General features: G+C 46.2%; 1 protein-coding gene across 1 annotated transcript; it reads left to right on the top strand.

Moving 5' to 3' along the window:
* The first annotated feature begins 1,682 nt into the window (after window positions 1-1,682).
* CHST12 (carbohydrate sulfotransferase 12) lies at window positions 1,683-14,023 on the top strand. Its single transcript, XM_054993445.1, has 2 exons — window positions 1,683-2,400; window positions 12,321-14,023. Exon 2 carries the CDS (start codon window positions 12,402-12,404, stop codon window positions 13,662-13,664), a length of 1,263 nt encoding a protein of 420 aa, XP_054849420.1. The 5' UTR covers window positions 1,683-2,400; window positions 12,321-12,401; the 3' UTR covers window positions 13,665-14,023.
* Window positions 14,024-16,982: the final 2,959 nt, after the last annotated feature.

The raw sequence follows: 16,982 nt of genomic DNA, 5'->3' as shown, positions 1-16,982 counted from the left end.
ATACAAAGGACTAATTTTTGCTGAGCTGTACTACTTCGGATGGCAAGTGGGTACTCATGTGACTGAACATTACTCCCTGCCAAAACACGCACACAAATGGTACATGTGAGCATCTATTTTTGCAGGGGGTCTACTTCAAGAAAGGGCTTCAGGTGAAGTCCACGGCCTCATTCGCTCCTAACCAAAATGGCCTGCAGCCAAGAACCTCTGCATGAATCTGCTGATCCAGAGCTTCTGGTGTGTGTGTGGCGGGGGGGGGGGTGAAATTTGGCACTGGCACTGCCTATTGACCTCTGCTGAAGCATTTCTATCTTCATCTTCCAAAGGAAAGTTTTCAAAGTGAACTCCATCCTCTGCTGTGATTTCAGTCCACAACGCTCTCCCCAAGTGCATATGCTGCCCCATATGAAGCAGCCATGTACCGAATCAGACGGTCCATCAAAGTCAGTATTGTCTATTCAGACCACCAGCAGCTCTCCAGGGTCTCGGGCAGTGGTCTTTCCCATCACCAACAACCTGATTCTTACTGGAGATGCCAGGGATTGAACCTGGAACCTTCTGCATGCCAAGCAGATGCTCTACCACTGAGTCATGACCCCTCCCTTTTATGTCCTTTCCCCCCTTCCATCTATTACAGCCAACACCCTCCCTAAAACAGGTGACCAAATGTGTCCTGGTCCATGCACACGCCACCAGAATTTTTGCAGAAAGATTCCTAAACCACCGCTGGCTTTTTGTGCAGTTTGACTGTGGCTTTCCAGTTGTGTCAAGACCTATAGAGAGAGCGCATCCAGCTCTTGGAGGGGGGATCCAAAAGGAGAGCCAGCCACCGGAAAAATAAACTTGTGTCAGTTTGCAAGTATTCTGAAGCGTGAAAGAGATGAGAGGGGAAACTGCCAGAAAGGATTTGAACTTTTTCAGAAAAAAAGCAGTGTGTGTTGGAGTTCGGCAGGGTGAATAGGAGCGTCAGTGAATGAGGGTTCACAGAAGAGCCTTTCATCACAGATGGACGGTCTCCAGATCTTCAGCATGGAATAAACTCTCCTGGCTCGGACTGCTGGTGCATTTTTGTACCAGCATCAAAACATGCTTTCCTCCCAGTCTCAGAGCGCCCCCTTCTGTAAATGTGTGATCTCCTCCTGATCCATAAGCCAGCATAGCAAGACAGGAAGAAAAGGTGGATGTTTTGTTTTGAGAATGGGTAATGGAGGGCGGGATGGCTATGGATTTGTGGATGGGGGGGGCGCTTATGGGCAAGTTGATAGGCCACAGGTGCCCTTGGTGGAAAGAAAGTACTTCTTTACTCAATGAGTTATGAAATGGTGGAATCTCCTGCCAGCAGATAGAGGGGGTTGGGGCCAGGAGGACCAAGAATGGCTTGAAAAGGAGATTAGACAGCATCGATGGATAGGTCCATCGAGGACGACTAAAGGAACCTCCATAGCCAGAGGCATTCAACTTCTGATAGGAGGCAATCTTAAGAGAAGGGCTTGGCCTCTCTGCCCTGTTTATTGGCAACTGGTTGGCCACTGAGTAAAACAAGATCCTGGCCTAAACAAGACTGCAACAGCCGGTCTCATCCAGCAGGCACCTGGTGTTCTATAGGGTGGAATAAAGCCCAGTCTGAGCAGCATGGCCCACTGTTTCTCACGGGCACACCAATAAAAAGATTCCAGTGGCATTTTATTTATTCATTTACTTTGTTTATACCCCGCCTTTTCTCACCAATGGGGACCCAAAGCAGCTCACATCGCTCTCCCTTCCCCCATTTTATCATCACAACAACCCTGCGAGGAAGATAGGGCTGAGTGGTGTGTGGCTGGGGCCGGCCCGAGGCCACCCGGCAAGCTTCTGCGGAAGAGTGGGGATTCGAAGCTGGGGCTCCCAGATCCTAGTCCGACACTCTGACCTTTGCATCACACTGGCTTTAAGGGTGACTTGCTCCAGCATAAGCTTTTCGGGAAGTGAAAACGGGTTTCCCCTGGACGACCGCAGAGGAGCGCGCGCCGTCAGCCAAGGAGGAGCACCGACGTGCCGAGTTTCGTGCGAGGGAAGGCAGGCGGGGGCACATCACTGGTCTGCAGGGCGCGTCAGGGTCCCCCCAACCCTCTCTTGGAGCCAACTGGCCCTCGACGCGGCCGCTCTCTCCCTGGGCCGAGCGCTCCCGGCTCCTCCCGGGGCGCGCACGACATCGGTTCCTGGGAGGGCCCGAGCGCGGCGCGCCTCCGCCGGCGGCCCCCCTCCTCGGCTGCGTGGCGCCTGCGCCCGCCGCGACCCCACTCCGCGGGCCAGCCTTCTCGCGAGACGGGGCGGCGGAGGACTGGCCGCAGGAGGCGCCGCTGCCGGGCTGGCCGGGGAAGGGAGGCGCCTCCGCTGCTGGCCGAGCACCCCGGGCAGGAGGTGAGCAGGGGAGCCGGGCTGGGGCGGGGAAGCGGCCCTGCAGCGGGGGCTGCAAAGAGGAGCCCCTCCGAGGGCGCAGGGCTGCCGCCGCTCCGTGCCGGCCGGTCGGAGCGGACCGGGACTGGGGGAGCGGAGAGCATCGCTGCTGCTCCCGGCGCTCCGCTCCAGCCTGCCATGGGGGTGCCTTGGGACAACCCCGCTGGGAAGGGGTAGGCTGGGGCGGGCTTCCGAGCTCCTCACCCGTGCCCGCCGAAGGACCCCGCGCGGTGGTCGAAACGCGCGCCGGACATTGCCCGAGGATTCCCGGCTTCGTCCGAAGGAAGAGGCGGCTTAGTTCCGGGCAGATGTCCGGTGCGCAACGATGGAGCGGGAGAACCACGATGCCGGGACGGAAGAGGGGTGCAGCGCCTCAAGCTTGGAGGGGGGCCAAAAAGAAGGGGTCCCCTGGGACCTCTGAAGGTCTCTAAAGAGCCTGGTTTGTAGTGAGCGGGAATGTAAAATAACTCGTCTCCTATCTAGGAGGAAGATCTGGGTCCCATAACACCTTTAAGACCAACTAGATATCCAAGGTATGAGCTTCCAAGAGCCAAAGCTCCCTTTATCAGATAGGGAGCTTTGGCTCTAAGAATCTCATACCTTGGAAATCCAATTGGTCTCAAAGGTGCTGTTGGACCTGGATCTTGCACTTTGACTAGACCAAGGCAGCTATCCAACCTGGACCTGTCTCATGTATGTGGCTCTGTGAGGTTCTTGACATCTTGACATCTTCCTTAGTCCAGAAATACCTTCCGAGACACATAGCCACATCCATAGACATTTTTATGTAGCAAACACAGATCTGGGAAAGGAGATGCTTGGCCCAGGTTAAATTGGGACATGCAGATTTGCAAGCAAAGAGGTGCTGTAACGTTTGTCATCCTCCCAGGCTGGAGTGTTTGGGAATGAAGGAATGTTTCCCTGAAACAAACGGAGATGCGTTGTTAAGATGCTTTGAGGGTGGCAAGTGCCACTTTGAAGCAGGTGAGAGAGAGAGAGGGGTGGTAACCTGTGATGGCTTGGGAGCTGGTTCTTTGGCTTAGAGGGGCACAGGCTGCTCTCCCTCTACATGGGGTGGGAGAAATGTTTCCAGTTTTATTTTTGTCAGCAGACACTACAATCTTGGTAGCTGCCCAAAGACCAGACCGGAAAAATCAATGAAAACTTAGGAGCCTTGGAATGTGAGGGATGCTGAAGAATTGGAAGGGGATTTCCATATGGCCCTCCATATTGGAAGGGGATTTCCGTATGACTTTGAGTTCTTCTGAAACACTCAGGGGAAAAACCCTAGCAAGCACAGGTTGGATACCACGGGTGTGTTCAGCTAACTGTGTTTTCCTCCCATGCAAGATGCCTTTCCCGGACACCAGACTTTTCTGCTGTCTGAAAAAGGGAAATGGTTAATTGTGCAGTCTTTTGCACAATTAGCAACTTCCCTTTCTGGGCTGCCTATTCACCTGAGCCAAGCCTGTATTTCTTCTTCTGTGCCATGTGTGCAAGGATCCAGCATGGTTAGAGTATCAGCCTAGGATCTGGGAGACGGCAGGTTCGAATCCCCACTCAGCTATGGAAACTCACCGGGTGATCCTGGGCCAATCGCACACTCTCAGTCTAACCTACCTCACAGGGGTGGCAGTTCTGAGGATAAAATATTTAATATTTTTTTATTTTCAATTCATAAGGGGGTACAGAAGAAAAGGGGTAAAAAGGGAAGGAAAGTTAAACCAAATATATAACTTTGTGCTACAAAGAATATAAAAATACATAAGTTTTCCCAATATTAGGATAGGAATTAATTATTAACCTTAGCTATCATATATTTTCCAATTGTGCTACACAAGCATAGTTTAAGCATATTCCTGCTTATTTTTAGTATTAATAATACTAGTAATAAAAAAAGAAAGACCTCCTTATTCCATTGTTGCTCCTTGTAATCAATTACAATCAATAGCAGAATCCCTAATTATTTCTTAATAAAACTGTTTACCATAACCATTAATGTAGATTTGGAATGCGATAAACAATGTTAACCTTTTTCTATTCCTTATCTTATATGAAAGGAAATTCTCTTATCTCTTTTGCATCTCTTTACCTTATAATAATTCTTTACCTCCTGATAGACATATTACTTCTCTACCGGTATTTCTACATTATACAGTCTGTTTTACCAACTGTTTACCTAAACAACCACTTATCTTTGTATAATTAGCCATCTTGAAATCTGATTATAACATACATCAATATACCATTGTTTCCATGTTTCCAAAATTAAGACCTCATAAAATTTTATTCACTATAAACAAAGTATCTTCCCCATTTCTCTTCTGTTCTGAGGATAAAATGGAGAGAAGAATAATTACACTACTTTGGGGAGAAAGATGAAGTATAAATTTAATAGATACGGATCAGCACCTTTGCCACAATTGGCTTCTCTGACTCCACGGGTCTGTGCATTGACAAAGCAGTTCGTGAGCAAGTGCTCATTGTTGAGGTTTCCCTTTTTCTTGGTATTCGTGGACAGGGCCTGACTGCCACATGGTGGCTGCTTTAAACCTCTCTCTGTGGCACGCCAACTGTTTGCAGGCAGTGGGCTCCCTATTAAAATGGGAGCACTTTTGCCATGCAAATATACCAAAACACATTTTCTGGTGGCATCACGGCAGGGGGAGGGGGGAGCCCAGTTCAGTTCTAAACAGAGTTAATTATACTGTACGTCCCATAGAAACCAACAGAGTGGGTGCAGTGAAATGAACCTGTCATTCGGCTTTTGGGATGCCCTTGTTTTGCTTTAATTCATTAGGAGCTGCTCAATGCCAGACAGAGAATATCACGTGATGCCACTACAAGGGTTCTTTTTTTCCTTAGAGGGAGGGATATTCAGCAGTTGGGTGCTGAAGGTTTGAGGCTTCATTTTTCAGAGCTTGCTTATGAATAAGGACCTTTTGAGGCAACCCATTCAGTTCCTTGCTCTGAATGGATATAGAGAGCTGCTTGTTTGTTTACTTACTTACATCGTTTATACCCTCCCAAAGCAGTGTATGTTGTTCTCCCCTCCATTTTATCTTCACAACAACCCTGTGAGGATGGCTAGACTGAAAGCGTGTGACTGATCTAGGGTCACCTGGCAAGCTTCCATGGCAGAGGCAGGATTCAAACAGAGTCAACCAAGTTTGAGTTCAACACTAACCTTACAGCATTGCTTTCCTGCTTTTAGAGAGTTTGTTTGGTTGCATATGACAAGTAAGAAAGATCTCCAGGTGACTGAGCAGGAAGAAAAGTTTGTGTGTGTTGTTAGACCATGTGTGACTAAGAAATGTAACCGAGCAGGTTGTCAAAAATGCTTGGACTATTAACTTTGTGGACTTTGTAAAGCTGTTGTAATTTATTTTTAATTCAAAGGCATTTATATCATAGTAAAAGTCCAGTAGCACTTCTAAGACTAACCAACTGTATTGAGGCATAAGCTTTTGAGAACCACAGCTCTCTTCATCAGGCATAAGCTTTTGAGAACCACAGCTCTCTTCGTCGAAAGCTTATGCCTCAATAAAGTTGGTTAATCTTAAAGGTGCTACTGGACTTCTTTACTATTTTGCAACTACAGACTGACATGGCTAACTCGTCTGGATTTATATCATAGTTTTCAAATACATGAAGCTGCCTTCGACTGAGTCAGAAAACACAACAATGTGATTTATGGCTACTATATTATAAAATTACAAATGGTGCTACCATATTACATAAATGACCAGAAAACATCACAACAAATAATGCGCTCTTGTATCACAAATTGAGAAAAGTCCCATCCCCGTGATGTTATGAAACAGCTTCTGTAATAAGTTGTACTTAGACGAGCCAACAGTTTCTGTAATGAGTTGTGGTAAGATGAGCTGATGAGCATCTAGACATAAGCCTGATTAGTAGTTGACCTTTCTCAGAAGTTATTAATAAAGCTTCCTCAGAAGTTATGCCCCTCTTGTTTATTTTCAGCTTCATATTTCCGTAGGAAGCAAGCCAGTCCGATGGCCTTTCCTTAATCAGTAACAAAGCCTGCTGCTATAATACTAGCTGGCAACACACATCAAGGTCAGAATTGTCTGCTCAGACTGGCAGCCGCTCTCCTGGGTCTCAGGTGGAGGTCTTTCACTTCATCCATTACCTAGTCCTTTTAGTTGAAGATGCCAGGGGTTAAGCTTGGGACAGTCTGCATGCCAATCTTTTCAGTTCCCTTGTTGGTATTTACTGTTGCCTTACAGAGTAAGTGTTAGAAGTTGCTGATGAGGCCACCGGGCCAAAAACTCTTTGAATTTGGCCATGTCTGCATTGACTATGTTGCCCAATGAAGCAGTTTGCAGGGCTGGTCTGATATCCAGGTAATAATTCTGAATTCCCTAGGTCCGAACTGTTTTGCTATTGTGTGTACACATTCTCGGAAACCCCGGCCAATTGCAGTTTCCTTGCATGCTCCCCTCCAAGAATTTCATGTTTGGATTGCCAAAATGGCCATCTGTGATCAGAGTGTATGTTGTTTCTTGCATGAAAGCATTTTGGGATGGGATTTTCTGCCATTGTGGAAGGTGTTGGAGAATAGAGCACATCTCTCACTGTGTGTTGCAAGGCCTTTATAAAGAGATTGGATGTTTATTTCTGTGCAGGCACCATAACCGATGGCGGGGGTGGGGCTCGCAATGTGTTTTCAGTACTGTCCCATTCTCCTTTCTTAGGGAAACCGTGTGAGTATGTGAGAAGCTTGTGTTGTCTGGGTCACGTTCTTCTTATTCTTCGGAAAATCTGAGTCAGTAGATTTGGTGTAGTGGTTAAGAGCAGCAGGACTCTAATCTGGAATCTGGTTTGATTCCCCACTCCTCCACTTGAAGCCAGCTGGGTGACCTTGGGTCAGTCACAGCTTCTCAGAGCTCTCTCAGCCCCACTCACTTCACAAGGTGATTGTTGTTGTGGGGATAATATGACATACTTTGTAAACCACTCTGAGTGGGTGTTAAGTTGTCCTGAAGGGCGTTATATAAATCGAATGTTGTTATTATTATTATTAACACACACACCCGCACACAATTGAAACACTCAACATAATGGTTCTGGGTGTCAGGGATGCTAACCCAGTACTCATCCAAGAGCCAGTCATCCCTGAGTGTCCCCCAGTGAAAACAAGCCTTCATTTGCCTAAAAATGGGGAGTGGGGGCAAGGGGAGAGAAAACGTGCCAGAATTATGTCTTGCTCCGATGCTTGTGAAATTGGGTGCCGGTAGGCAGTTGCAGCCGTTACCCTGAGGAACTGAAAAGAGGAAACTCGGAAGCTCTTGAGGCAACACCCTGGCTATGATGGCATAGCAACCTGAAGGCGTTCTAATGTTTCTTTGGCATGGTTTGTCGTACCATAAATCCTGTCACTGTTACTATTTGTGTTGCTTGTCGTCTGCTGCTGAAAGAGCAGGGAGGGATGACCAATTTGAAGGTTTGGGCTTTATTAGGCCTTGGGGTGAGGTCTGGTATCCTGCTTTTTGAAACTGTGCCCGACAGTGTCTTTCAGCATATCTTAACTTACAAGCACTTCCTTTCATAGTTGTTTCCCACCCCTAGCTCTCTCTTCTTCCCTAGCTAGTTTGGGACACTGTTTATTTACATCCCTCTTTTCCTCCTCAATGGTGGGGGGGAGACCCAATGTGGGCTACGACAGTCTTCTTTTCTCCGTTTTCTCCTCTCAACACCCTGTTGCTTATGTTGTTCTCCATTTTCTCCTCAGAATCACTCTGTGAAGGAGATTAGGCTTAGAGCTTGCAACTGGCCCGAGGTCACCCAGTCAATTTCCATGGCCAAGTGGGGATTTGAACCCGGGTCCCCCACCCAGATCCTAGGTTGATATTGTAATGACTGTACCATTCAGGAATGACTGTGGGCCAATTCACAAGTTATAAAGATGTGTTCTGGAGTTCCAGTCCTCTCAGACATTCGTGGGGATGGATTAAGACCGTGGTGCACAGGGAGAGGGGAATTCAGTCAGCCCTGCCCTAAAGCAGCTTTGGAGAGCTGCTTTTTGCCCCATTGGGGAAACTTACACATTGCCCTCTGTACATGTAAGTTTCCCCTCCAGGGCAAATACGATTACTGGAGAGAACAGTGTGGGAGAGAAGGCTTAAGTGCCCTCTTTCCACCTACTGAGGTTACAGACTGAATTGGACCCATGCACATTGTAGAGGCACAGAACTCCAGAACACTTACGTATAACATGTGAATCAGTCCTGAGTGTACACCCAAAAAGGCAAAACCTTGAATGCAATGAGCGTGTTTGCAAATGGCGCACTCACCAAGCTTGACTGGCACTCCCTGTTGGTTTGTCTTTTCAAAAAAACAGTATTTGCTACTGTGTAAGGTGTGAAATGGCCAATGGGGTGACTTTTTTTGTCTATCAGTCCCTCCGCATTCTTCCCCTTGCACAGTCTGTTCCAAATCACTTTTCGTCTTTGGCAGGAGCTATGTGATTTCGTCAGCAAGCAATCTCAAATTCCAAGTCAAGAAAATAATGATAATGATCTCATTATCAGAAGTAACTGATTTTATTATCATAAGCAAACTGATCCCATTATCAGAAGCTACTGATTGCATCTACTCCGCCCTTCCCTCTCCATCTATATATCTGACCAGTTTCTTCTTACCCTCCATGCCTCTGACGAAGAGAACTGTGATTCTCGAAAGCTTATGCTACAGTAAAGTTGGTTAGTCTTAAAGGTGCTACTGGACTCTTTTCTATTTTGCAAGTCAAGAAAAGTTAGGTTCTGTGACCTGCATAAATCCTGCAACTGCATATGTTGACATATATTTATGGGCTGTGCATACTCTCTTACACCACTTAACAGTAACGGATGCTTGAGGCCCACAAAGCAAGAGTTTTGCATTGACACTTATTTTAAAGCATTAAGGTGATAAATGTAGTTCGCGCGGGGGGCGGGGGGAGGGATGTTCACAAAGCAGACATGTTGCCTGTGGTTCTCATTATTTCCTCAGCCAGCAGTTCTACTGCTTGGCATTGCCTGTTTACATCTCCTTCCCCATCGCAGCACTAACAAGTTTTTTCTTTGTGTGGAAAATGTGTCCTTTCTGACCCCCAAAGTTGCCAGCTTCCGCCTCAGAAAGAGGGAGAGGGAGTGGAGATGCCGTTAGCAGTTGGATGTAAAGGAGAAGCTTAAGGGGGTGGGGACTTCCAGACTGGAAGTTCCAGTTGCAGAAGAAAGAAAAGCTTACATCTGCCAGTTTTAGGTAGGGACCAGCTTACATATTGTGGTTGCCACATTGAATCTGCTTTGGAATTGCTCCACAATTCTGTATCCGATCCTGTAGATTGAGCTACTATGTTTGGAGATGTAAAACTTCTGGAAATGTTGAAGCCATGGGGGAAACAGGAAGCCAAGGGGAAGGGGGGACAGGAATTTGTAGGGGAAATTGCATATATCATACTTTCTTATCAAACTTAAATTTATTTTATTGCAACATTTATTTTATTGCAACATATAGTTCCATTTGTAACTTAGTATATGAAACTGCATTACTTATGGGATATGAAAGTACAAATCCCATCAAGAGTTACTCTGTTCTAAGCCAAGGATGTAAGTCTGTTTAGAATTGTTATGTTAGTTTTATACATTACAAATAATCGAAATACTAGAGGTGGGGGGGAGGGAGGGAGTGCACATACACACACTAGTACAAACTGCTACATTACCATATGTCTTTGGTTTTTGCCACATGAGAGGCTGAAAAAATAACAAGCAAATTTTGTAATAAGCAAGCAAAAGTGCATTATTTGGACAGAAACACTCATACAGTCCCAGAAAGGGTCGCAACACGCTTGGATAACAAGTTCAGCTTTCTAACGTTGAAAACCCATAGTGGGTTTTTTTTTTGCAGAACTCCTCAAAATTCCCATTTTTCCCAGTGAAAGAAATGGAAGAAAAAGTCTGGAGGGGGGAGGGATGGGGAGGAGCATTTTGGTTTTAAATTTTTTTGTGGGCTTTCTAATTGAGGCTTCAGCTTTTGTGGACAGTGTTAGTGGCTGGCTGTGTCAGATGCATGAAGTGCCATCCTTAGTTGGCAAATACCTGAACACAGGAACGGGGGGGGGGGGGTGAATGGGTGGGGCGAAAAGAGCAGGAGATCCAAGCAGAGGTTGTGACCACTCTATAGAATGCATCAGCGATTTAATGCCCTCAGCATGATATGGAACTGGGGGTGACACTTCATGTACTAAGAGTCTGCTACGCATTGAGGAATCATTTGGTAGTGGTACAGGACAGACTGTGTGCCAAACTGCCCAGGTGGCTCCATGGGGCAGCACAGTGCAGAAAGTACCGGTGCTCTTCAGGGGCTCAGCGTGCTCCCAGCCACTAGTATCTTTGTTAGATGTATGAAGTGCCATCTCTTCCTAGGACTATGCAACTGTTGACCAGGTCCAAGCCAAGCGCCCCTATAACAATCCCACCTGGCTAGTAACAATATGGATGTATCAGATGATGAGTGTACCTTGTTTGGGGCATCAGAATACTTTGACCTCGTCCTGGTAAGAGTTGGCAAGCTGAGTTCAGCAGAGGTTCTCCCTTGACGTGAAGATCGATAATGGTGGACATGTAAAAAACTTTCTGAAATCTCCCAGCTTGAAAACCACCAATTTAGCTCAAAATATAGGAAGGTTTTATTTGATACCCTTATGACTATTCATGATGACCAAACCATCCACATTTCTTTCCTCGGCCTAGGGAGGTTGTTTATTGCAGACAGAAATTTGCACCCTGGAATGCAACCTTTTTTTGGAGCTGCATTCCTGTTCAGGTTTCTCAGCTAGAACCCGCATGAGGAAAATTGCCCTCTAAGCTGCTGTGGCACTAAAAACGTGGAGATGAATTATTTTGGATGAGTGTTCTTAAACAGAAGATGTAGGAAAATGGCAGAGCTGCGCTGTGTTTATGGAAAATTTTAGTTGCAGATTTTTAATGATGCCTCCCAAATTCCCTTGTGAGCTTAGACGGTATTGCCACATCCTAGAAACATTTAATGTTGGCTTCTACAAACTCTGAATGTAAGCATTGCTCCTGGAAGATCAGGTGGCATCCATGACTAAGAACAGAGTTTGCTAGTATGGGTCTGCATGCCAAATGCACCCATTCCCGGAGAACAGGGATTTTCTTCTTTTGTCAACAGCCAGCATCGCGTAGTGGTTAGTGTGTCAGACTAGGATCTGGGAGACCCAAGTTTGATTGATCGCCTGCTCTGCCATGGAAGCTCACTGGATGACCTTGGGAAGTCACTCCCTCTCAGCATAGCCTACCTCACAGGGTTGTTGTGAGGATAAAATAGAGGAGAGGAGAACGATGTGAGCTGCTTTAGGTCCCCATTGGGGTATAAATAAATATATAAAACTGAGGCATGGTAATGTCTCATGTTGATTACTGCAGTGTAGGAATGTGGACGGCTGGTGAGGAAAGTCCAGAAATTTCAGTGCATACGTTACTGGGCTAAGTGATTGCTGTCTTAAGGAGCTATAGGAATGGGGGTTGACACATTTTGAAAGATCTTCATAACTCACCATTTTGTTTCTGGGCTCAGTTCCTGGTGCTAAACTGGGAAGCCCTAAATCTGCTAGATGTTCCCTTCTGTCAGGCCTGACCCCTGTGTGGTCAAGGATCCAGTATGGCTGAAGGCAATCCATACAGCTTTAAAAGAGTCAGTCTCCCGATCCTCTACTTAATGGACCAGATGCAGATGTCCCATGTTGGAGGCTTAGTTTTAAATGCTGATTTCTGCATGCTCTTTTTTCTAAATTGTGTGTGTGTGTGTATATGGGGAAAAGTTGTTTAATTTTGCTTTTGATATCTTTGCAGGATCCTGACCGCCAACAAAGCATCATGTTGGGTTTCAAATGTTTTCCCTTGAGCTGGAGGTGAACTTAGCTGGAAGTACTTATGAAATCCCTTGCCAGGATGACCAAAGCACGGCTCTTCCGTCTTTCAGTGGTGGTGGGTTCTGTCTTCATGATCCTACTGATTATTGTGTACTGGGATAATGTGGGAACGGCTCACTTCTACCTGCACACTTCCTTCTCCAGGCATCATGGGGCACTGCCTACAGTTAAAGATGATGGCCAAGGTTCTCTGTCAGACGTTGACGAGTTTTTGGAAAAACTCCTGACTTCTGAATTGAGGTACCATGTAGATCGGAAGACAGAGCAGCCGCCCATGCAGGCCTCGAGTAAGCCCCTTGCTGGCAACTTGGAGGAGAACGTGAGAGGTTATGACTGGTCCACTCACGATGCCAGCCTGATTCTGGATCAAGAAAAGTTACAGGCTGAGAGACGGAAGACTCTGAGGGAATTCTGTGCCAATTCCAGCTTTGCCTTCCCAACCAAGGATCGCTCATTTGAAGACATCCCCAACTATGAGCTAAACCACCTTATCGTTGATGACCGTCATGGCATCATTTATTGCTACGTCCCCAAAGTGGCATGCACTAATTGGAAGCGGGTGATGATTGTGCTGAGCGAGAGCTTGATGGACCAAGGGGTCCCTTACGTTGACCCCTTGGATATTCCTCGCGAGCATGTCCACAACACCAGCACTCACTTCACCTTCAATAAATTCTGGCGCCGCTATGGCAAGTTCTCCCGCCACCTCATGAAGATTAAGCTGAAAAAATATACCAAGTTCCTCTTTGTCCGTGATCCCTTTGTCCGACTCATCTCAGCCTTCCGTAGCAAATTCGAGCTGGAGAATGAGGAATTCTACCGTCGGTTTGCCATCCCGATGCTGAAGCTGTACTCTAACTACACCAGCCTCCCTACCTCGGTCAGTGAGGCCTTCGAAGCGGGCCTCAGAGTTTCCTTTTCGGATTTCATCCAATACTTACTGGACCCTCGGACAGAGAAGTTGGCCCCTTTCAATGAGCACTGGAGGCAGGTTTACCGCCTGTGCCACCCTTGCCAAATAGATTATGACTTTATTGGCAAGCTGGAGACCTTGGATGAAGATGCTGCTCACCTGCTGCAGCTCCTCAAAGTGGATCATCTTCTCCGTTTCCCTCCCAGCTATCGGAATAGGACAGCCAGTAGCTGGGAGGACGACTGGTTTGCCAAAATTCCCGTGGCGTGGAGGCAGCAGTTGTACAAGCTTTACGAAGCAGACTTTGTACTCTTTGGCTATCCCAAACCTGAACACTTGCTTAAAAACTGAATGAGATAAAGCATTCAAGAATACCAAAAGAACTCCATGTTTCAAAATAAGAATGTTCCTCTGCCTGCATTAACACATGCAAACTTGCTTTTTCTAGAGCATCTTGCACATAGTTGTCTGGTTGCAAGATCCTTGGAATCCCCTACTGGAAGAAGGGTTCCCCTTCTCCTTTGTCTGTTACTTTTGTTAAACACATCTAGTTATTCCGCCATTAGGATATGACTTTCTCCAATATCCCGTTTTCTTTTGAATGCTTTTTATCAGAACATTTTTTAAAAAAAGAATTAATATATTACAATATTTAATACAAAGTATCTTGTGGAAAAGGGGAAGTAAAAGGGTGCAAATTCTTGTTTTTATCAGCAGTTGTTTGTCATTAGTGTGCGGGGGGGGTGTACTACAGACATCATAGTTTTGAAAAGTTATTGGCAGTGGTGCAAAGGGGAAAGATTAGTAGCTTTGAAAAAGATGCTTCGTTGTGATCGCAGATGATGTACGGGAGTTGCAGATGTAGTAATGAGACGAATGGCAGTTCTGATGGCAAATACTTTCCTGTTCTTTATACCAGTCAGTGGAACAAATATCATCCCATTAACTGGCATGGAGAAAGGTGTAAAGAGCTGTCAGCCATGGTGGTCAAGTGAGTGGTGCGCTGTATTTGTCCTACCCAAATTTGTTTGGGGAATATTTCAGAAAATAGGATTGTTTATTGATTTTCTAAATATTTCTGAATGTCGTAGCCCCGCTTAATCTTCCATACCCTTGCCTTTCTCCCAGTGGGGACCCAAAGCAGCTTATATTGTTCTCCCGTTCCTCCATTTTATCCGCATGACAACCCTGTGTGGTATGTCAGGGCTGAGAGCGTGTGACTGGCCCAAGGTCACCCATGCTGGGGGCAGATATCCCTGGACTGAAACAGGGCTGGAGAATGTGCTACTGGACACATTGTGCTGTAAATTAAAGTCACTTGAAACCAGTTTAACTGGAACTGGCATTGTCCCACCAAGTTTTGGTTTTTGAGATCCTTAGATAAAACATTAGCAACGAGCCCTTTCACAGGGCTACAGTCTGTATTTGGGTTCTGTATTTGGGAGCAAAGACTGCCCCGATACAAGTTCCATCTTATAATGTAACCAGGATCAAGTGCATTTCTAATATGGGCCCACTATTACAATATGCGCGCACGCACGCGCACACACACACACACAAAACAGTCGATCGGCTTGATTTTGTGCTATCTGTTGCCACAGGCAATTCTTAGGGAGAGTCCCCTACCCAGGAAGGGAGGCGTTTTGCCTCTGACCCTCAACCCCTCTTTCTCTTCCTACATCTTAAAAATACTGCCTTGGCTGTTCCTAAAATATGTTTCCAGTCCTGAATTCTACGCCTGAATGCCAAGTAGCAGAAATCAATAAGGAAATGTTTCTAAATCTCTCTGGAGAAACATGCTTCTATGGAAAAGACACTCCTGCTTACTCCAAATGGACAGTAGTTGGCTTGTTTTGTTTTATTTTATTTGCATCCCTCTTTTCTCCCTAACTGGGAGCCTATTGCATCATTCTCCCTTCTTCCGCCTTCACAACAACCTTGTGAGGTAGGCTAGGCCTGACAGTTTGCAACAGGCCCAGGGTTACCTTGCAAGCTTCCACAGCAGAGCAGGGATTCAAAGCCAGTTGTCCTAGGACCCAGTCTGACACTAACCACTACAAAACACCAACTGTGACTTTGCACTTTGCACATGCTTACTGGAATTGTTTGTATTTAACAAAGGTGAGCCTGTCATCAGTTTCGGGGCCATTTGTAGCTGCTAATCGTGACTGAGTTGCAGTTTGGGGTCTTATACCTTGCTTTTCCAGAGCAACAGTTGCAGTAGAGTAGTAATGGAAAAAACTACTCCTTCAGTAGTCTCGCAGAAGGCAGTGTGTGTAGTAGTCAGAGCGTCAGACTGAGACCTAGAAACCTGGCTTCAAACCCCCCCATCCTTGAAGCTTACTGGGGGATCTTTGGCCAGTTGTTCTCATTCAGCCTAGCCCACCTCACAAGGAGGTTGTGAGTATAATATGCAAGGCGGGCAGGCCGATGGACGCCACTCTGATCTCCTTGGATGAAGGGAGAGATTTAAAAAAATAGACACGGACATAGATAAAAGTGCTACATCTTAAAAAGTACTGCCTTGGCTGTTCCTAAAATATGTTTCCAGTCCTGAATTCTACGCCTGAATGCCGAGTAGCAGAAGTTCAATGTTACACCACTCCCATTCTAGGTATTTTCCCCAGAATGCATTCCTTCAAACCCAAACTGCTATCCTAACTGCCAAAAACTTGGGGAGTGTGTGAGTCACAACAGAGGAAATTATGAGCAAAAACCATGTAAGGTTTCAGGACAACAAACAAGCCAGCTTGTCCCACGGGAGTTGTGAATGTTTTGATAGAAACTCCATTAAAAAAATAAGGAAAACTTCAGCTGGCAATGGAAAAATTTTTCTGAACTCCCGTAAAAACAAAGTCAGGGACTTTATTTAGGGCCGAGGCATCTGGCCAACAGGCAGAACTGGAGCTGTGAGCACAAGGCAACACCCTCAGTTCGAATCTTGTAATACAGAAGAGCGTGTTGTGCCAATATTGAAGCATTCATGCTTTCTGGTGGGGAAAAGCTGTGCGGGATGTGTGTGTGAACACTTTCCAGTTCTTAATCTGGAATCCAATTGCATGGTGATTGTTATTTTTACCACCAATGTGAGATAAGTATCATCGTTTAGTGGTTAGAGTGTTGGACTTGGAGCTGAGAGACCCAGGTTTGAATTCCCATTCTCCCATGGAGCTTGACCCTGGGCCATAGATGCTGTCTGTGTCTCAACCTAACCTATCAGGGTTATTGGGAGGTTAATATGGGAATCAGCTTAGGAAGGGATGTACTGAGTCCGAGAGACGCTAACAACATTCTCCTCTCGTCCATTTTATCCTAAGAACAACCTTGTGAGGTAGATTAGAGCTGAGAGTGTGTGACTGGCCCAAGATCACCCAGTGAGCTTCCATGGCAAAGTGAGGATTCGAACCTGGGTCTCCACCACACTATCCCTTCCTCAAGCCTACATAGAACTATGCTGATCAGTACCCCCAGCTTTCTTCCTAATTTATACCTGCCCCAACACTTGGAAGAAACCAGACTAGAGGCTAATGTCAGCCGTTCAACGAAGTGATGATTTATTTGCAGTCCGCTTCCCAGAGGACCTCTGGTGCAGCAGTTCAAGTGGTGGGTTTGAATCCCTGCTCTGCTGTGGAAGCTTGCTGGATGATTTGGGGCCAATTATACACTCAC

Source organism: Eublepharis macularius, chromosome 12 (genome assembly GCF_028583425.1).
Source record: "Eublepharis macularius isolate TG4126 chromosome 12, MPM_Emac_v1.0, whole genome shotgun sequence".
Taxonomy (NCBI): domain Eukaryota; kingdom Metazoa; phylum Chordata; class Lepidosauria; order Squamata; family Eublepharidae; genus Eublepharis; species Eublepharis macularius.
Note: the sequence above shows the minus strand (reverse complement) of the source record. Positions and strands in the feature narration are given on the sequence as shown.